The sequence below is a fragment of the Hemicordylus capensis genome, chromosome 2, assembly GCF_027244095.1.
Source record: "Hemicordylus capensis ecotype Gifberg chromosome 2, rHemCap1.1.pri, whole genome shotgun sequence".
Taxonomy (NCBI): domain Eukaryota; kingdom Metazoa; phylum Chordata; class Lepidosauria; order Squamata; family Cordylidae; genus Hemicordylus; species Hemicordylus capensis.
In genome coordinates, this window is record NC_069658.1 from 212,312,714 (window position 1) to 212,333,755 (window position 21,042).

General features: G+C 51.9%; 1 protein-coding gene across 2 annotated transcripts in view; it reads right to left on the reverse strand.

The window, feature by feature from the left end:
- Positions 1–243: 243 nt before the first annotated feature.
- The window catches only part of REXO1 (RNA exonuclease 1 homolog), a 32,908-nt gene continuing 12,109 nt past the window's right edge, over positions 244–21,042 (reverse strand). The window contains exons 3-16 of one of the 2 annotated variants that reach the window (XM_053299884.1): positions 20,163–20,267; positions 18,418–18,655; positions 16,588–16,745; positions 16,343–16,480; positions 15,292–15,415; positions 14,712–14,822; positions 13,653–13,790; positions 11,886–11,999; positions 10,307–10,380; positions 7,956–8,066; positions 7,063–7,178; positions 6,257–6,395; positions 4,512–4,632; positions 244–3,002 (exon numbers count right to left, since the gene is read on the reverse strand). In XM_053299884.1, coding sequence (XP_053155859.1) covers positions 2,914–3,002; positions 4,512–4,632; positions 6,257–6,395; positions 7,063–7,178; positions 7,956–8,066; positions 10,307–10,380; positions 11,886–11,999; positions 13,653–13,790; positions 14,712–14,822; positions 15,292–15,415; positions 16,343–16,480; positions 16,588–16,745; positions 18,418–18,655; positions 20,163–20,267 — 1,776 coding nt within the window. In that variant the 3' untranslated portion in view covers positions 244–2,913. The other variant, XM_053299885.1, reaches the window with a different exon arrangement.

Genomic DNA, 21,042 nt, shown 5'->3' on the forward strand with positions numbered 1-21,042 from the left:
CTCACTGGGCGATTCTGGACCACTCAGTGATCTCACTGTCCAACCCACCTCACAAGGTTGTTATTCAGGCTTTCAGCCAATGAGTTTCCCTCTGGCCCTGGGCTGCTTTAATTTTTTGTACTAACCAGCCAGTTCTTCAGCTGCAAACTTCTAGTAAACAGCAAACCATGTCTTGTCTTTTGATGGCAGCTTCCGGACCTTCCCTCCTGCCCTCCCTTATCTACTACGACGGTCACACTTGGGACAAGTCATGAGTTTCCTTTTTATTTAAAAAAAAATTTACAAAATAGTGTTGACAGGTTTACAGTGGTGTCTATAGAAAGTCTACAGCTTGAGTTATATTACTGTACAGCATTGCAGAACAGTGACTGTGAGCCAACACCCCAGAGCAGGGGCCGCTGGGGGGACAACCACAGAAGGAAAACCTGGCCTCAGTTATCGCCACGTATTTTCACTTCAAAGCGGCTTCCTGGGGGAAAGGGCCATTTGCAGGCAGGGATGGCCAGAGGTGGGCGACCAGCAAGTGTGGGAAATGCTAGCAGGAATTTGACGGGAGCAGAACTACTTAGAACCGAGTCGTCTGCTTGTCCCAGGGGACGGTGGCAGAAATGGGAGCCGGGATTCTCCACACTCGTGGTAAGCTCCAGTTCCAAGGACGCCGGGGGTCGAGGGGGGAGAGAGCCGGGGTAAATGGGTGGGACACCCAACATGAACTTGGAGGGCACGTACACCCATTTGGATAGAGGAGTACCCGCAAAGAACCTGGATCCCTCATTTGTTGCATTAACAAAAACTAGAAGATCTATTCACGGGCAGGTGGAAAGGGAGAAAAACGTGCGCGAGAGAGAGAAAGGCAGATTCAACCAGCAGCTTTTCTTCTCTGCTCCTAAGCCGAGAAGTGCCTGCGGTAATGCTTAGACCCAGCTTGTGGGTCAGTCTGAAGCCAGCGCAATACCCCCCTAGCCGACTAAAGGGTTATGCCCAGGCAAACCCGCCCCCCCCCAGCCCCACAAAAGGACTGTTTTCCAGGGTTTTAAGAGTGTCCCCAGGGAGGCTGAGTGCAGCCCTCGGCTCCAAGGGGAAAGAGCACCCCACTCGAGAGTTTCCCAGGCACGGCTGTCTTCTCCTCCCAAAGACAACCCAGCGTTTCCCCAAAGGATGCATGTGACTGCCCCAGGCGGAGGGCAGGTGTGGAAATGTGGTGCAGGATGAGTGCAGGCAGACCTGCCCTTGCAGCTGCCACTAAGAGAGGCCGGAGGGTGGGCGTCTGATGTCCACGCCCTCTGCACACTTGCTCCGAGACACAAATCCAAACAAGATTCTTCCCGGACAGCCAGCCCTGGGAGGAGCCGCGCAGGTGGCAAGCGGGCTGTGGAAACCCTCCTGCCCTCCCCACCCCAAGCCCACCCCCAAGATCCCAGACCGTAGGCAGGACCCCCAGCGACCCCCACCTCAACGTTGGGGCAATGTGGCAAGGATGCGTGAAGAAGAGGTTCACTTGAGAACTGGAGGCTGAGAGCCCGTAGTGAGTGGAGGTTCACTAAACAGGCCACCCCCCGCGATCCACTGTCATTCACACTGCCCCGCCACGGGTTGGTTCCCAGCCCCTCCCCCAATCCAGACCCCCAGGGAGCCACACGCTGTGCAGCCCCCCCTGGTTGGGCGTTCCGGACTGCGCCGCGCCAGGGAAGCAAGAGGGATGTCCTGCTCAGCTGCACAGGGAAGGGCAAGGGAACGGGACAAAACCGAGGGTTGTCGCCTGGGAAGGAGAGGGCCGGCGTCACACGGACACACCCTCTGCACTGTCCTGGTGAGCTGCCAACCAAAGCAAGTCCCACGCCAGGCCTGGGAGCCCCTCCGTATCACTCTCTCCCTAAGTCAGTTTCTGCTGGACACCTTGGGGTGCCGAACGGAGAACGGGGAGATCACTACAGCGTTCCTGTCCCTCCGGAGCAAGTCGAGAGGTGCCCTAAATGCGGAGGGGAAGGCGGCCAGCATCCTCCCCCCACGCCAGGTGCTGGGTTGCAAGCCAGCCCTGAGTTTCAAGGGCCAAAGAGGGAGAGGCCGGGATGGCTAGAACTCTGCCCCACAATCAACTCGCCTCCTCCATCGCTGCCAAGCCCTGGCACCCCAAAGGCACCCCCCGACTTCCCACTCACAGCTTGTCGTTGGGCGGAACTCCGTCCCCAACCTGGCTGGCTGCCCCCTGCGATGGGGCGACTGCAGCTACTTCTGGCTTCAGAGGCAGCAGTGTGGCTGCCCACCCGAGGGGAAGCGACCCGCGGGTGCCGGCCACCTCTCCTGCACCAGCTGCTCCGGAGGAATTCTGGGTTGGGGTCAAGGGCAGACCCCACTGTCTGGGCCCAGCTGCTCCCTGCAGCTCGGTAGCCCCTGCTCCCAACGCAGCCGGCTCCATAGCCACACCCACCCCAAGTCCCTTTACCCCTCCCTTCCTGTGCATTCCTGGCCCCACCCGTGACCAGCAGGGACTCCCAGCCTCCCGGATTGGAGGCCACCACTCAGAAGCCCCTGTCCTCCTCCACCCCAGAATGCTGCTCCCTGGCAAACTCCTGGGGCGTTCCACAACGTGCACACACTGTGGGCGCCCCTGCCCAAATTCATTGAGAAAACCGGAAATTAGAAACTACATGTACGGTCATAAATAGAGGGGGGGGGTGTCATTGCAGAGTGAAGTGCCTCCGAGGTCTCCCCCTGCCTTCTCCAAAACACTCCCTTGTCCTGGAGAGGGGACGCCTGCAGCCGTTCCCTCCTGATGTCCAGAGATACCCGCGAGGGCGGAGGGAGGGAGTCTGGGAGGCACCCGCTGCCGGCCACGGGGGGTTCGCTCGGGAGTCTTTATTGCACTGCGCCAAAGACGGGAAGGCAGCGGCGGCGGAGGAGACAGCAGGCGTGTCACCGCTTCACTTTCGCGTCTTCTTTGATCTTCCAGATCATCAGCTCCATGCACGCTCGGGCGTCCTCGCTGGAGTCGTGACCTTCCACTGGGAAACAGGGAAGAGAGGAGCAGGAGATGAGCCCAAGGCTGGAGGTAGCCGCGTGCTTAGCCTCCGGGTGCAATCAGCAAGGGTCTGGGAGCCAAGAGGCCAGGAAGACCTGCAAATTGCAGGGCAGGGAGAACAGTCTGTTCTTTTGTTAGTTGGGGAGGGCGCTGTAACTCTGTGGCAGAGCATTTGCTTGGCATGCAGAAGGTCCCAGATTCAATCCCTGGCAGCATCTCCAGGTAGGGCTGGGAAAGACCCCTGCCTGAAAGCTTGGAGAAGCCGCTGCCAGTCAGTGTAGACAGTATCAAGCTAGATGGACCAAGGGTCTGACTCAGTAGGCAGGAGCTTACCGTATATACTTGAGTATAAGCCGATCCGAATATAAGCCAAGGTACCTAATTTTACCTAAGAAACCAAAAAACTGATTGACTCAAGTATAAGCCTAGGGTTGGAAATGCAGTAGCTACTGGTGAGTTACAATAATCAAAATAAATGCCAATAAAATTACATTAATTGGGACATCAGTGGGGTATATTGAGACATCAGTGGGGTATATTGTGACCAGTATGTACTTTATTACAGGGGGACATTTTAGCATGGGCAGATAGATGACTCGAGTATAAGCCGAGTCTGATTTTTTCAGCACATTTTGGGTGCTGAAAAATTCGGCTTATACTCGAGTATATACGGTAGTTTGTCAGTTTCTACATCAATTTCATGCTGCTGAAAGGACCTTCTCTTGAACTTGTTGATCAATGGCATTTGTTAATTTGCAATCAAGGGGGACTTTCTCCTCAATGTGATGCTGTAATTGGATGCTTATTCTTTGAAAAAAGCAGGGCAGCAATAAACTAAATCGTGTGGGGGTTGTTTTTTTAAAGCTGTTGAGATTTGGCCATCGTTTTTGCCTTTCTTTTGTGACCTCCGCTGCCTTGAGCATCCTGTTTCGATTTATATGTTGATGGGTTCAAAGCAGGGGGCCTTTTGGGGGGGGGACCCTCAGTGGCAGGGTCCCTGGTCCAATCCTTGGCAACTGCTGCCAGTCAGTGTAGACAATACTGGGCTAGATGGACCAAGAGTCTGACTCCCTCCTCCTCCGTCAACAGGCCACAGGTGAGAAGAGGTAGGGGACGTATGCTAGTCCAATCGGCAAGGCTGGGATTACTCACCATGGACAACAAACGGGAAAGAGGTAGGGCAGGGTGGACTTCCTCAGTCTTTTTTTTTTTTTTAAGGTTTTCTTCAGATTTAACCAGCTACAAGTTACATCTCTTGTTCAAATCTACTGTTCATTAATTAGATGGATAGATTTCAAGAGTTTTGAGGAACCTGGGGGGTCGGGGGGCAGTGCTGAGATCGGCATAACCCTTCGCCCTGCTTTCCTGATCACATGCAGGGGTGCTTCACATGGTGGGTTTTTTTGCAGGGGGGCGGGGGGGAGAACTGGAAGTTGAATGACAGCATAAAGGAAGGACCCCTCTCGGTCTCCGAAACCCCTGGGAGTCTCACCACTGTCTTGGATGATGCGTTTGAGGTAGTCGGCCATCAAGGTGCGCAGCGCCCGCTTATACGGCATGCCGAGCCGATGGGGGAAGACAACCGCCGTGTCGACCACCGTGCAGTGGATCATCTGGCAGAGGGAAGAGGCACCCACATGGGTTATTTTTGGCTTCCAGTTAAAAGCAAGTCACCTAAGTGAGGGGTTCTCAGATTGGTGGTGTTGGTGGAGAGGAGTTTCCCCCCAGATGTTGTTGGACTACATTCATGCCCAGCCATCATGGCTGGGGATGATGGGAACTGTAGTCCAACATCTGAGGACCTCCCCTCCACCCCCCAAGTTTGAGAATCAAGAGACGTGCACTGTGGGCAGTATACAAATGTTTCAAACATACAAACGTTTAAAATGAAAATAAAATAAAATATAAATTTAAAATAAATAAATAATAGAATAAAATAAGACATTTTGAAGAGGTACACATAGCAATGTAGGTGGAAAGTTTCCCATCACTATCTTTTCCCCTGTGGGGTGGGAATACATTCAATCTCTAAAAAGCATGATTTCATTAAACTAATTAGCAATGTGAATATATTTAAGAGAACCTTCTTCTTCTTCTTCATGAACCCCTCCACCTATTGAGATAATCAGGGGAAGTTTGCTGCGGTTGCTATCGGCTTGCTTGGTGGCGACACAAAACAGAGCCTTTTCTAGGGTTGCCCCGGGACTTTGGAACGTGCTTCCTAAAGAAATTAGAGTCCGCCCTTCTCTGGATGTTGTTAAGAAGGACTTGAAAACATACTAGTTTATAAAAAATAAATGGATACAGGCCAACCAGACCAGGCCATTTCAGAGTCTCAGTTCATGTTTTCCACACAATTATCCCGGAGGAGGACATATGAAGAGCCGAGCTGAAATCTCTCCCGCAACCACCCAGTTGCGAAAATAAGAAAAGAGGGGGGAGGTTTCCAGGGTGTGTGTGGAAATGGAGGCAGTCCTCCAGAATGCACCGTGTGAAGACCGATACACCATGATGTAGCATCATTCACAGGAGAACATTCCATGGGGGGAATGGGCAGCCCTCAACCCCTACAAGGATTGCTGTGAAAGTGAGAAGAGCCAACATGGTCAGCCACCTTCACACCAGCCCCTCCCCAAACCCCGAAGGTGACCATTCTCACAACAGCTTCAATTTCTGCCCCCAAATACACAGTACATACAACACACTCTTTGGGGTGCTGGAATTAGCCTGGCAGATTCGGGTACCTTCCCCCCCCCCCATGGAAAACTTAAAACAATGTAAGGGTAGGATCTGGTGAGCCGTGTCTTAAAATAGCTACAAGTATTCCAGTAAGACGCACGTCCAAGCCAAGCTTTGAATGCCACACGACTCGCCTCCACTTCTGCAGGTGCAGACACAGTGCAGCAGCAAACACAAGCCGAGGGTTTTTTATGGCATGGAAAAAGGAAAAAAAACACCAACACAGCAGCACGCTCGTAAAAGCTGTGTTGGCTGAACGTCAAGTCAGGTCAACATGCTGAATCGGATCCTAACCAATTTTGGGTGTTTTTTTCAGGGGTGTGTGGGAGGTTGATTCTGAATTTCCCCAGGAAGCTCATGTTACTGGGTGTGGTTTGGAAGACTTCTTGGCGGGGTGTGTGTGTGTGTGTGTGTGCGCGCGCACGCAAAGGATTCCCAGCACCTCCCAGGCATGACACCATGGTCCCACCCCCGGGCAGGCACCACTTCCTGCATTACCTTTAGTGCAAATAAGTCACTTTCCAAACTGTGTCCTATCAGGATCGTGTCCATGCTGAACATGTTCAAGAGGACCGCCTGGACATCCCGCAGGGTGATGGATGCATTCTCCAGATCTGCTTCCGTCACGCCCGAAAACCTGAATGGGGTGGGAGGAGGAGGGAGAGGAGGAAATGCTGCTGAGCGTGGCAGAGGTTTCCACTGGACCCTTGCAATCCAGTTACCCTTTGGGTTGAGCTGCAGGATCTGCATCGCCCCAAGAACATCAGGCACACTTAGAGCCTGGTTCAGAGGACACCCATCCATTGCGGGGGTTCTTCCAAGTGGAAGGATTTCCAGTGGCCAAGGCAAATCAATACTCAGAAGAGATGCACTGCACTCTGACACCCATTGTGTTTAGAATAAGCGTTAACTGGTTACAAAGGAAACTACCACCAGCTCTTACCCCCCACAGAAGGCCCTGATCTGGACACGGCTCTTCACTGGAAGGAATCAAACCCAGAGCAATAACTCCAACAGAATGACAAAGGCAGCCTCCTCTGAGAGGGGATGATTGTGTACTGGCAGCAGTGCAAGGCTCCAGTCCCACCCAGACGCACACATGCTGCAGAGTTACCCAGGTCAGTGGAGGCTGGCTGCCAGGAGACCAGGACAATGACTCGGGCAGAGCTGCAGCGGGGAACCTCTGCTGAGGCGCACAAGTCTTTTTGTTCCTTGCAGCTGGACTCTACAAGCACGTGTGGGCGCCCCCAGCTCTGCCAGCGCCATCACCCAACCCCGCTGCCGGCGATGCGGCACACCCTCACCGGGTATTGTAGTCCACCACCTTGTGGTCAGGCTGGACGAAGGTATCGTAGACCACCTTCAGGTCGGCGTTGATCACAGTGACGCGCGTCAGCTCTAGCCCTTGCTTCGTGTAACACTGCAGAGGCCGAGGAACAAGAGGCAGGTCTCAGAGGGGCACCGGAAGACCCTGCTGGACCACTGGCCTTCAGTCAGGCCACTGGCTCCATTGAGCCCAACCTCACAGCCCAACCCAAGGCCCTTCGACTGGACTGACGCTGGCACCCACCACTGAGCAACAGGCTCTCCCTCGGCAACAGAGGCTGCTCATCTATCACCCACCCACCACTATCCCCTGCTAACTGAGCAAAGAGCCACCTTTTTCAAGTGGTGATTCTCTTTATTGAGCAGGGGGAGAGCAACTGGTCCTCTCCGGCCCCAGCACAGCATCCCTCCAGTGGCTGGTGTCTGACTTATGTTTTTTTTTTAGATTGTGAGCCCTTTGGGGACAGAGAGCCATCTTATTGATTTATATCTATGTAAAATGCTTTGGGGGCTTTTGTTGAAAAGCAGTATATAAATATTCTTCACCAGCATATTCACTACCTCTGGGGCCAGGTGGAGCAGACAACCCTTTGAGGAGTTGATTTTCCACCAGAGAGGGGGCTGAACAACATTCCCAGCCACTGGTGGTTGGGCTGGACAGCTCCCACTTTTCTCCCCCAGATGTGTGGAACCAGGACAAAATTACACACAGCAGCAGGGTAAGCTATGATTTATTTATTTTTAATGACACACACACACACACACACACAGAGCGCCTCAGCTTGCCTGGGTTTGAAGCTGCCCCCAGCCACATACTCCAATGCCCCCGATGCAATCCCACCCACATACATGCCCCACTCTGGGGACCTACCATTTCACAGTCTAAGGCGTAGATGCCCGGATAGCCGTCTGGGCTGGGCAGCTTCTCAAAGGTCTTCACAAAGCCATCCAGGTTCTCCTTCCGGCCATCGTGAACGTGTTGCTTTTATAAAACAAACAAAAAATATTTTTTTTGAAGTTTCACACAATTAGTCAATCTTTTAGACTGCTTTAAATTATATGTTTTATCTTTTGTTTGGTTGCATTTTAGAATTTGGGGATATATTATGTAAACCACCCAGAGATGTATAAGCTGGGCAATACAGAAATATGCAAAATAAAATAAGAGCGGGGTGTGTGTGGAATCAATGAATGGAGAGAAGGAGAGAGAGAGTGCACGCGCACACATACAGACAGACTTCAAGAGAAAAAGCCCCTGAGTCAGCCAATGCCAGAGGCATTAATCACTTCCCCAAAAGAGTCCACAAGGCAAGAGTGGCCAGTTTACCTCACCTGCAAAAGCCAAGCTATGTCAACACAGTTTTTCCTGAGAATCTGGAGTGAGGGAAGGTTGGGCAAGCGTAGTCCCCTTCCATGACCCTAGAACTCCGGGTGAACCAAAGGAACAGATTGGTGGAAAATTTGGAAAGGACAGAAAGCTCTCCTTCCCACAAAAACTGGGGCTGCCCCTGCTAAGTGGGCAAAGAAGCGGCACCTTTTCAAGTGGTGATTTTCTTGGTGTTTAGCAGGGGGAGAGCAACTGTTCCTCATCCAAAGCCCCAAACTCAGCACAACATCCCTCCAGTGGCTGTTGCTGGGGTTTCCCTCTTTTTCGATTGTGAGCTCTTTGCGGGCAGGGAACCATCCTCTTTTTGTTTTAACTAATGTTTTACTTTCTGTTTTTATTTTGTTGTAAACCGCCCAGAGACGTAAGTTTTGGGCGGCATAAAAATATGTTAACAACAACAACATAGTGCTACACTGACCACTGAGAACGCTTTCTCCTTGAAAATCAGGGCATACTTATTAAGAAGAAAATAAACTTACGGAACTCACTGCCACAAGATGTGGTGACAGCCACTCGCTTAGATGGCCTTAAAATTGAAGGCGACAACCCAGGAGGATGGGTTTATCAACAGCTATTTGTTATGCTGAGCATTTATGAAGCACACAGGAGGCGAGAGCACCACGCCAACAAATAAGGAAGGAAGGAAACAGGAGCGGTGCAATACAGTTTATTAAAGGGTCGATCCCGACATGTTTCGAGTAGAACTTCAGGGGAAGAGGCTTATAGAGCAGAATACTTCACTTCTAAGCAGCTGCTTCCTTCGTTCCTATATGCCAAGTATTTATGGCACCCCCATGTCCAAGAGCAGTAAGCCACCACACTCCAGACTCTGGAGGCAGCAACCGGTGGGGTGGGGGGGCACAGTGCCAAGTTGTGGGGTTCTTGGAAGCAACAACTGACCACTGCTGAGACAGCCCTTTGATCTGATCCCAGGGGACTCTTATTTATTTTATTTAAAATAAAAATAAAAATAAAATAAAATAAAATAATTTATTTTTATTTATTTAACACATTTGTATATCGCCCAAAACGCAAGTCTCTGGGCAGTTTAGAACAAAACAATAAAAACAAATAAAAAGATTAAAACATTACAATTTAAAATTTAAAATGTTAACACTATTAAAAACACTATTAAAACAATATCTAATTAAAAGCCTGGGTGAACAAATGTGTCTTGACTGCCTTTTTAAAAGTTGTAAGAGATGGGGAGGCTCTTCTTTCTATTGCAGCAGGGAGTGTGTTCCCAAGCCTCGGGGCAGCAGCAGAGAAGGCCCATCCCTGAGTAGCCACCAGACGAGCCGGTGGCAACTGCAGACGGACCTCTCCAGATGATCTCAATGGGCGGTGGGGTTCATAGCGAAGAAGAGGTCACCTTAAATACCCAGGGCCCAACTGTTTAGGGCTTTATAGGCTATAACCAAAACCTTTTCTTTTGCCCAGAAACTTATCGGCAACCAGTGTAGATCTTTTAAGATAGGTGTGATATGGTCTCTCTGAGATGACCCAGAGAACAACCTGGCTGCTGCATTCTGGACCAACTGCAGAATGCAGTTTCCGGACTACGTACCAAGGCAGCCCCACACAGAGTGCATTGCAGTAATCAAGTCTGATTTTTTTTAATGCAGCTAGAAAGATTCTGATGGAACTTGATGGGGGTGGGTTGTCACAGCTGCCCCCCATCATGCTTTGCAGGCAGGCAAGTCTGCCCCAGACCAAGTCAAAGCACCCCCAGTTTAAAGTGCTTTGGAGAACAAGGTTGGGAAGGGAACCCTGGAGCGATGCTGGCCAGCAGAAGAGAGGACACCAAGGCAAGGAAGTCGGGCAATCTGACTTACTTTGGCTACTTGGCACCCTGGCGACCCCACGGCTCCTGAACAGCAGTTGTAGTGTGTTTCCCAGCCTCCCGGCACTGAAAGAAGAAAGAGATGCCACTGAGTAGGAAAATAACACTGTTTACAGGTCGGTGCCAAGTTTCCCGAAAAGCTAGTGAGTCCCTGTGACAACACAGCTGGGCCACCATAACTTAGCTCGAGAGCCTCTCAGCCTGGCCCTTGCAAGTGCCCCGAATAGAGGCAATCCTTGTCCTCTCATCACTGAAGGAGGGTCATCAAATTACCGGCTTCACCACTTTTTCACAATAGGCAACCAGATCAAACCTGACCCCTCTTTGCAAGTCTAACTGAAGTCTAGCCTTGAGGAGGAGGGACAACCTCAAATCCAGATTGGCCGGAGACCGGTGTTACATCAGAGATACAGCAGATCTTCTCATTGGACCCAAGAGCTAGTCCATCTCCAGAAGAAGAGCAGGGGAGCCTTTCGCCTCCTTTTAGCCCCTCTGAGGCCCATTCAAGGACACCACTCCCCATCTGTTACTGGAGTCCTGAGGGAGACGCTACAGAGACTAATGCTGTCTCAGCCAAGGATCTGCCCAACTGCTGACCGAAAGTAAAAGCCTAGTATTCTTCTGGTTTTCCTGTCTTTCTGGATTCCAGTATTTCTTTACACCCATTTCCCCCAACTCCTTATTCTGTGTGCAATTCTTATTTTTCTTAATAAACTCCATATAGCTATACATATAAACCACTGCTATAATAATTCAAAACATACAGACTCCACACTTTATAAGTATAGTTATCGTGAACCGTGCAGATAGATAAGCGGGAAGTCAATATTTACTTATGTGTAGAAATAAATGTAATTTGAATGTAAAGCTATTGTATAAGCCAATAAAAATTTAAAATGCAGGGGGTGGGGGGGGGATAAACTCCATAGAGCTGGAAGTGGCTTCAGTCTGGTTTTAAAAGGCTCTGGAGGGTTACATGCACAATTCTTTCCCACGTGCTTTGCAAGGTCACTGAGTGCCTGAATGTTTTGTTTTCAGATTTACCCACAATGAAGACACCCCCCCCCCCAAATAAACCCAGAACTTAAATACAGGTTATATCTGTATTTACCCAAAAGCAACAGCACTCTGAATTTAAGACAAGCCCTCAATTTCTAACATCAAAGAATTTAGGGGGAAACTAGTCTTGGATTCAGGTAAATACAGGAAGTCTAGATCTGGATTCATTTCATTAGACAATTGTTTGTCTAGATTTGAATTCGTGGACTCTGGCAGTACAGCGCCAGCAAGTCCAAGCCAGACATTTCTAGGGTGTGTGGAAGACGTGCCTGAGGCTGGCCAGTGGCCCTAGATCAGTCTTCAGCTGGTGGCAGCCTACCTCGAAGGAGTGGCGTGCTCCTCAAGGGGGGATCAAGGCAATCTCTCCCCTGAGGGGAGATCCCAGAACGAGGACTTCACCACCCCCACCCACAGTCCATCACAGCCCCACACCGCCCGTGCCCCAACGCCACACCAGCTCCCGAAAGAGACGCAAGCCAGCTTGGCAAAGGCACCGATTCGGGCAGCCCCACCTCTCTGTTTGCGCAGCTTCCCCCAGTGGTGGACACACTCTTCTTTGCGGACGCAGTTCCCCGATGGGGTCACCATGTACTCAGCGCCACAACGGCAGCACACTCGGCAGGAACCTGGAAGTACATAAAAGTGGGGTGGGTGGGTGGTGGGGAGACTGGTTATGTTCTTAGAGATGAACTCCCCCTTTTGAAGGTTGGCTTCATTCAAGGAGAGAGAAGCTGTGTGCTTTCTGGGGATCCAGTTGCTCCCCTGACAAAACTGATGATTTTATCCCCCCTCCCCTCCACTGGCATTTATTTTAGAGAAAGCACCACTGAGTGTCAAGTGGAGAAGGGCCCGTTGATGACACAGTTCTAGCACTGCGCAGCTGTGCCCTCTTGTGGCCAGAGGGAGAACTGCAGCGGGACGGAGCGGTATTCTTCACCCCTGCCGAACACCAGCCTCCTCCCTTGTTCAGGAGAGGAGGAAGCTTGCTTCCAGCGGCAGCACCAAGGCGAGGCGCCGGGAAAGGCAAGCCAACCCAGCCCCAGCCCCGAAGCCCCTTTCCCTGCTACGTCCTCACCAAAAAGCTGTTTTTAAGTCTCACAGATCCAGACTCCATGCTTCAGTGCTTCAGACTCCCTGCTTTGGCGGCTGTCTGTGTCAGCTGTAACTGTAGATACTGGGATGCAGGACCAGCCTGAACATATAAAGCTGCCTCCTGCAGAGTCAGACCCTTGGCCTGTCGAGCTCAGGACTGTCTACACTGACTGGCAGCAGCTCTCCAGGGTTTCAGATGGGGGGGTGTCTTTCCTAGCCCTACCTGGAGACGGCATCGGGGACTGAAGCTGGGACCTTCTGCATGGAAAACAGGGGTTCTGCCACTGAGATATGGCTCCCTCCGCCCCACATATAGGTATAACCAGAGGTGCGCTAACCCCTGGACCTTGGGGGCCTCCAAAGTCCAGGGGCCCTCCGGGGAAAGGAGCGCCTCGCAGTTTGCAAGGACAGGCAGGCCCAGCGGCCATTCTGGCCACCACCACTACTATGGGTGGGGGGAGGCCTGCTCGGTTCACCCCCCCACCTCACACATTGGCGGCTAAAGTAAGATCACTGCGGTTGGGCGCAGTGGGGCGGGCATGGGGGCCCCGCGGCAAGGGTGGTCCAGGCCCCAGTTTTGCCTAGGAGTGCCCGTGGACAGAACGGCACTTTTCAGACCGGGAAGAGGACAAGACGTCTGTGTGTCCGTGCCTACTCGGTCCCCAACCCAGCACCAAGTTATCTGCTCTGCAGAGGAGCATGCAAAGGAGATCCCCACCCACAGCCGTGGGCGGACGGCCTGATGCGGCACACCGCGCCCAAGACAGGCAGTGAGGGAAGCGGGGCCGGGAAAGCGAACCGGCAGCCCAATCTGCTGCAAGTCATTCCGCGAAACATTCGAGACAGGGCCGTTGCGATCGAATCTGACCCACGCAAGAGCAGCCGGCTCGTCTGTCAGCCCAGCCTGGGTGCCTCTGCCAGGTCGCTGGAAAGCAGGCACAAGCTTCGTTCTTGACGCCGCGCCGGGCGGGCTGCAGCCTGCCTGCTTTGCCCCACAAACGAGAGGGACTAGAAACTCCCTTGCTTAGGAGGCGCAGTCAGGATTCAAGGAGGGGGCTGCTGCCGCCGCCGCCGCCGCTCGGCTCGGCGACTGGTGTGGCTCATACCCGGAGCGGCCAGGAAAGGGCTCAGCGTGGACCGGGGTGGGGCCCCTCGGCACTGCCAAGTCAAAGCTCAAGAGGGCTTACTATCGGCAGCTTTCTTCTCTTCCACAGTGAAGACCACCGCCCGGCTGGGTTTCTCGGGACACGGCATCGGGTAGCCGTTCTCCTTCAGCTCGTCTTCCGTCATCACATACTCCTTGAGTCTCCGGTACAAGGCGGCCCCTGGGGACGGCAGAGGAAATGAGGAAGGGCGCGGAGAGGGACACGTGGGTGGGCGGGGTGAGGGGGGGGGACACGTGGGTGGGCGGGGTGAGGGGGGGGGACACGCAGGGGAGCGGAGACGGCCCAGCCGCCTGGGCCCTCCAACTAGCAGCAGCCCACCCTTCAGGACACCCTCAGAGCTTTTACCACACCCCTGCTAGGACGACGATCTATAGGCCGCTTTTCAATAAAAGCTCTCAAAGCAGTTTGCACAGAAGAACAAGACGGTCCCCTGCCCTCAAAGGGCTCACAGTCGATGACGAAGAAACCCAAGGGAGACCCCAGCAACAGCCACTGGAGAGATGCTGTGCTGGGGCTGGAGAGGGCCAGCTGCTCTCCCCAGCTAAAGAGAAGAGGATCTCCACTTCAGAAGGTGCCTCTTGGCTCGCGTAGGCAGGGCCTCAGTCAGCTCACTTGGGCTCAGCCCGCAGAACCCGGCGAGGCTATTCAGCACTGAGGACTAGAGGCTTGTTTTGGAGGAAGGGGGAAGCATTTGGAGATTCGGCCACAGGTACTGTTTAGGGCAGGGGATCTCAAACCCGGGTCCCCAGAGATTGTTGGACTTCAACTCCCACAATCCCCAGCCCTAATGGGGAGGGATTATGGGAGCTGAAGCCCCAACAATATCTGGGCACCCAAGTTTGAGAGCACCGAGTCTAGGGGACTCCCTCCTACCTCATAACAGACACACGTATCCATCTAGGCACAGCTCATCTCTCCACTATCTCCGTCTCCATGGGAAACTTCCCTCACCTGTCTGCCCCGGAATTCCTTGTGACTTTGGGAAGTCACAGGCCTGCCCAGGTGAGAAAGGAAGGGATACAGAGACTGCACCCCGGTTTCAATTAAGCCAACCTCAGGACAACCGGAAGGGGGACGTACCAGTCAGGTCTTCTGTCCGCAAGCTCGCGGAGCGGTTGAGCGTAAAGCTGGTCTTGGCAGCCAGTTTGCCGCCAAGCATGGCTTCGTGGGACACGACTTTCCTGTTGGTCTCTGGATGGGGGAAGCACAAGGCCGACCAGAAGAGTTAAGGTGTGTACTCCGGCTTAAATGGGAGTATAGGACGCTTAGACCCTGGAGAGCTGCTGCCAGACAGAGTGGGGAACGCTGAGCCCGAGGGACCAGAGTTCTGACTCCAGAGGCAGCGCCTCTCATGTCCGTGGGTGCTGGACATGCAGCCGATTTCAGATACGCTGTCCCACCTTGGGGAACCCATTGCTTCTTTGGCATTTTGTGCTAGAAGTTTGACATCTTAGAAAGCTCCATTCTAAGCTGAGGACTTTCCCGGTTCACATCCCAGCTCTGCCCCCGATTCGGGAGCTGGCCTCGGGCCGACCTCTCCCTCTGGGCCTCAGTCTTCTCCATCTATTATCACTGTTCCTACTGTACAAGGGTGTTGTCAGGATCATACCGCGAGGCTCAAAACAGAAGGCAAAGTCTGCTTCTAGCTGCTGCTACTTACTGAGGGCTCCCTGCGAGGGGCCGGGCAGGAGACTCCGCAGCTTCTTCAGGGTGTTCACAGCCACGTTCAAGTAGATGTTCCGGCTGGTGCTGCGCTCGTACGCCACCTTCTCCTCCGACAGAGCCTGTGGGCGGCACAATTTCCGCTAGCAGCGCTTCGGAGCTTAGCGAAAGGCTTGTGGGACCCAGCAAAGGCAGGCGCCAGCCCAGCCGCCCCCCCCTCCCCGAGTTCTACACGCCACAACCTCCCAGTTTAAGCCAGCCCCCAGTCCGAATCCGCCACCGTCTCCCCAAATCTGGAGGTCAAAAGCTCTTCTCCTTGTGCGCAGAGTGGAGTGGGCAAGCCCAACCGACACCGCCGTTTCCCCCCCCCCCCCAATCTTTAGATAATTTTAGATAAGAAGTCCAGGCTTGACTTCTGTAATGCGCTCTACGTGGGGCTGCCTTTGCACATCGTGCGGAAACTTCAGTCGGTTCAGAATGCGGCAGCCAGGTTGGTCTCTGGGTCATCTCGGAGAGACCACGTTACTCCTTTACTGATGGAGCTACACTGGCTGCCAATAGGTTTCCGGGCAAAATACAAAGTGCGAGTTATAACTTATAAAGCCCTAAATGGCTTAGGCCCTGGGTATCTAAGAGAGTGTCTTCCTCACTACGAGCACCACCGCCCAGGTTTTAATCTCTGGTTTATTTTTAAATTGTTACATTGCTTTAAGTTTTTTGTATATGTTTTTAACTTGTTTTATGCTATTGTTAACCGCCCAGAGACGAAAGTTTGGGGCAGTGTACAAATTTGATAAACAAACAAACAAACAAACAATTGTTGAATTGGGCCAGAGTTTAACATGTGCCTGAACCTCCCACACTTTGACTGAACCTTGGTGAGACTTCTGCTGAGCAGGATGGTGTCCACCCTAACCCCAAGAAAAGTGGTTTGTCCCACCAGCGTTTCAGCCACCCCTGAAGTCTGTGGCCAATGTGAACAAGGGGCAGCTCTTTAAGGGCCTGTGCCCCTCCCAATAGTGCCCCCCTCCCCACCTCAGGGCACCCACCTTGTCAAACGCTTCCTGCTGTGACGGGCAGGACTTCAAGCACTCGTCGATGAAGAGGTTGAGGTACCGCTGGCGGATGTTGGTGGGCACCTTGGCTCCAAACTCGGTGGGAATCACCGGCCTCTTGAGGGCCGCACTCTGGGAAAAGAAAGGGTCAGGCGAGAGGGATTCAGCCGCTGCGGCAATGCTCCTCCCCCCTGCCCCCGCCCCCCAACATCAGGCAAGCTCGCCTGAGGGGGTTCTACCTGCAGCGTAGGGGCGTGCGCTATCCGCTTTGGGGCATTCGTGGTGGTGGTCTTGGACGCCATCCCGGTGAGGGTACGAGCTTTCAGAGAGAGAGTGTCAGTGCCGTTGGAAGACGCAGTGCTTCCAGATGGAATGGGTTTCTTCTGACCGCCAGAGGCTGGAAAGCGGGAGAGAAAAACCCAAAGGAGCATACTCAGGAGCATAATGGAGCTTGCTCCAAGCTGTCAGAGCAACACAGACCAAGGACAGGCAACTGGTCAGTTTCTGGTGCATACTGGGATTCTTGCAAAGCATGCTGGGGCAGGCAGCTCTTGATCGGCCCTGGCAAGGTACTTATGCTCTCGGAGTGCTGAGGCCCCATTCCTTAACACATGCTAGATATACCCTAAACTGTTTTGAGACCCTCTTGTTTTCTAAATTTAAACACACATCAGCAGACGCGGAGTGGGGGGCAGTGACGGAAGACTAAAAATTAACTTGCCTCAGCTTTTATCGATCAGAGGACCCCATGGTGGCCAAGGGTTTAAAAAGAGGGCCTAGAATGATTTGTTTTCCCCAGTGCAACCAGGAAAAACACCCTCTGAACATTTATAGGAACATCAGAAGAGCCCTGCTGGATTGGGCCAAAGGCCCATCAGGTTCAACATCTTCCCCACAGCGACCAAGCAGACGCCTCTGGGAAGACCACAAGTAAGGCATGAAAGAGACTGCCTTCCCCATTTGCCCCAGTGGCTGGTATTTGCATCTAGGCTAGGAGGTTCCATTTAGCTGTAACAGCGAACGGAGCTTGACAGAGCCACATTCTGTGAGAACAGAGGAGGTCTGCTAAATTGGATTCAGGGCCTGCCTATATAGCAACAGCAGCAGTTAAGTTTATTATGATTGTAGACCAGCACGTAAAAAGTAACATACACAAGTTACTATCATAGGCCTATTCAGTGTGAGCAAAACAGAACAGCTTAGATCACATATACTACACAACAATATCTGGTAGACTGTGTGTAAATAGCATAATAAATAAATTAATAAATAAATTAATAATATTAACAACAACAATCAAACAGACAAACATCTACCACACAATACACCAGATATAACTGTAGTCAAGAAGAAAGAAAACAAGTTAAAATAATCAACATAGCAATACCAGATGACAGCAGAATAGAAGAAAAAGAAATAGAACAAACAACAAAATACAAAGATCTACAAATTGAAATTGAAAGGCTGTGGCAGAAGATGACCAAAATAATCCCAGTGGTAATTGGCACCCTGGGTGCAGTTCCAAAAGACCTTGAAGAGCACCTCAACACCACCGGGGCCACAGAAATCACCACCAGCCAATTACAAAAAGCAACTTTACTGGGAACAGCCTCTATTCTGCGACGATATCTATAACAACTGACAATAAAATTCAGCCATCCCAGGTCCTTGGGAGGACTCGATGTCTGGATAAAACAAACTAGTCAATAACACCTGTCTGACTGTGTAAACAAAGAATAATAATAATAAATGGTATTAGTAATAGTGATGACGACAGTGGTGGTGGCATTAAATATGCTTTACTCAAAATACTGTAACCATCAGAATAGGGCACCCTAATCTAGCATGCTATTTTGTACAGGAGCAAGCCGGAGGCCTCCAAGAAGTCCTCAACCTGGAAGCTACGAATATCAGCAACCTCACTGATTCCAGCAGAGCAAGAGGGCAGGAGGAAAGCAGTGCATTTCTAACGCCACACGTGGCCGCTTTCCCCTTAGACACGCTGGCTCGATCGCCACTAGCGCGGAGCTCAACGCCATCTGCCCAGAGAAGGAGGGGTGCTCACTCACCAGACCTGGGGGCTGCAGAAAGAGCCGTGTGAGGGACGTGGGCAATCCGCTTCTTTTCTCCTTTGTGCAAGGCAAAAGCAGCTCTCGGAGGCGCCGTGGACAGCACCGGGGCGGGCCGAGGCTGCTGCTGCACCAGCTGCGCCGCCTGTTTCTGAGCCAGCTGGATCCTCTGGTAACAGACCTCCTGGGCAGTCGGCGGGCGGTACGGCCGGATGACCGGCTTGCTCGGGGCTTCGGCCTGAACAGGGAAAGTGAGACGGCGGTTTGCTCTGATGCAGCGAAGACCGATCGGGGCCGTGCAGGATTTGGGCAAGAGAAGAAGAGGCTTCTAAACAAGCCCATTCCCCACCACATACCCACAAGACAACTGACCTCTCCTACAGAACCTCATTTTCTAACCCGAGCCGGAGCAGAACGCCGAGGGAAATGACACTCGGCTCGTAATTGACTCAGAACATTACGAGCCCGATGATAGATTCATATTCCAACCCAGGTAAGTGAGCACCCCAGAAACACCGCTAGGTTCCAGGAAACCTTGTTTGCTTCTGACTTGGATTGCACATGAATACGAACAGCCAAGGTGTGTGAGGGGAGACCTCCCCAAAGAGCATTTACAGTGGGGATGAGGGAGTTAGAAGAAGAAGGAGAAGGAGAACCCTTGCCTCAGCCTGAATGGAAGAAAGGTGACCCCTGCTGACTGAGCAAAGAGACACCTTTTAAAGTGGAGATTCCCTTATATTTACCAGAGCAACTGACCGTATCCAACCCCAGCACAGCATCCCTCCAGAGGCTTTTCCTGGTATCTGCCTTCTGTTTCTATATAGATTGTGAGCCCTTTGGGGACGGGGACCATCTTATTTATGCATTATTTATTCTTCTATGTAAACTGCTTTGAGAACTTTGGTTGAAGAGCAGTATATAAATATTCATAGCAGCAGTAGTAAAAAAGCAGATGAGGGATATGATACGGCTGACTTGGTTCTCTGGCCCACACACGGACACAGATGCAAAGCAGTTTTGAGATCAGCGGTGTTACCACTGGGAAGCTGCAAATATTTGAGTTACAGGATTTCCAACCTATTTAACACGAGTCCCTTATCTCTTCTGCTGTGTGTGGAGGGGGAGGCTTAATGGACGGATGGGCAGAGAACATGAAATGGGCCAAAATGTTCTTTGCACTGACCACAGGCCTTGCTTGTGAAAGCCAAAGAGCCCACTGACCTGCAGGGGTGGGTAGTAAGCAAGAAGTTAAGGCCTGCATGCACCTGGCTTAAAAAAAAAAAGTCAAGCCATTAAAGTCTCCCTGCTTCTGTATTGGAAAATATGCTGCCTTTCAGCCCCTAGAATGGAAAAGAGTCAGGGGGGAAACCGGAGGGTGGGGGAGAAATCACAGAAAGGTTTTCTGCACTGCAAAGGACGACCCCATGCAGGCTGTGAAGACGGAATCAGATTTATTTTTTAATTTGTTTTCGCATCTGTTTACTGCCCCATATGCAAATCTCTGGGAGATTTACAGGCTAAAAACATGGATGCTTTTGGAATTTTCAGGGCGAGGGCAAAACAAGGAGCCTTACCCACAGTGCTCTTCCTTTTTTGCCCCCAGTTTCCCTAAGAAGAACAATGTGAAATCAAGTGGGGGTTGGGGTAGTTTTCATCTGGTCCAACACCCTGTGTTCAAGTCCTCCTCAGAAGCGACAGGGAGCAGAAGACCAGGACCATGCCACACTGCTTCCGAACCCACTTACGTTCCCCTGCTTGGGCAGATGCGAAATCCTCCTTTTCTGGCCAGGAAAGAGGGTGGTTAGACTGTCCTCCGTCACCTTTTCCTCAGTCCCTTCCTGCTTAGATGGCTGCAGAGGGGAAAAGAAAAGCAGGTTTCCAAAGGAGTGGCCGTTACATCCCGTGGTGGGGAGTTCCAGAAGTAGCCACTTCACGGCTTAGCCAGGTTCCTCAGCTCCAGGCCCCCTTCCCTAAGACACACCAAGGTCCCCACACGGCTCAGGAGAAGCATCAAAGCCTCTAACCACTGGGCCACATCGCTGAATTTGACCTGAAGAGAGTCATCAGGTGCTTTCTCAATTGATATCACCACAAGGCGGTTTTGCATTGCTTGGGAGCCCCAATGTTTTCGGAAATGGAAGGCTGCTTTGCAATTCCCATGACAGAAGCACACAGGAAGGAAAAGCACTACGCCAACAGGTAGGAAGGAATGAAACCATGCAATACCGTTTATTAAAGAGGGGATCCCCACATGTTTCGAGTAAAACTCTTCTGCAGGGGAAGTGGTTTACAGGGCACAATACAGTCGTCCCATGCCAACTGCACGGGTTCCGTTCTTGCAAAACCACGCGGTTGGCAAAGTCGCAGTTGGCAAGTCTAAGAAATCTATGGGAATCAGGGGGTCAGGGGAACCGCGCTTGTGACGGCACTTCAAAAACAAGGGGCGGGGGGAGTTGAAGCCACTAAAAATCACCAGGAGTCACTAAGAAGAATGAGCAGATTGAACCTCAGGAAAAATCTGGAACCACCAAAAATCACTTAAATTCACCAAAACGTAAGAAATCCGAATGAAGAGTTTCTCCTACCTCTTCCTCTCCTCTGTCTCTTCCGCCTCCGCTTCTCTCC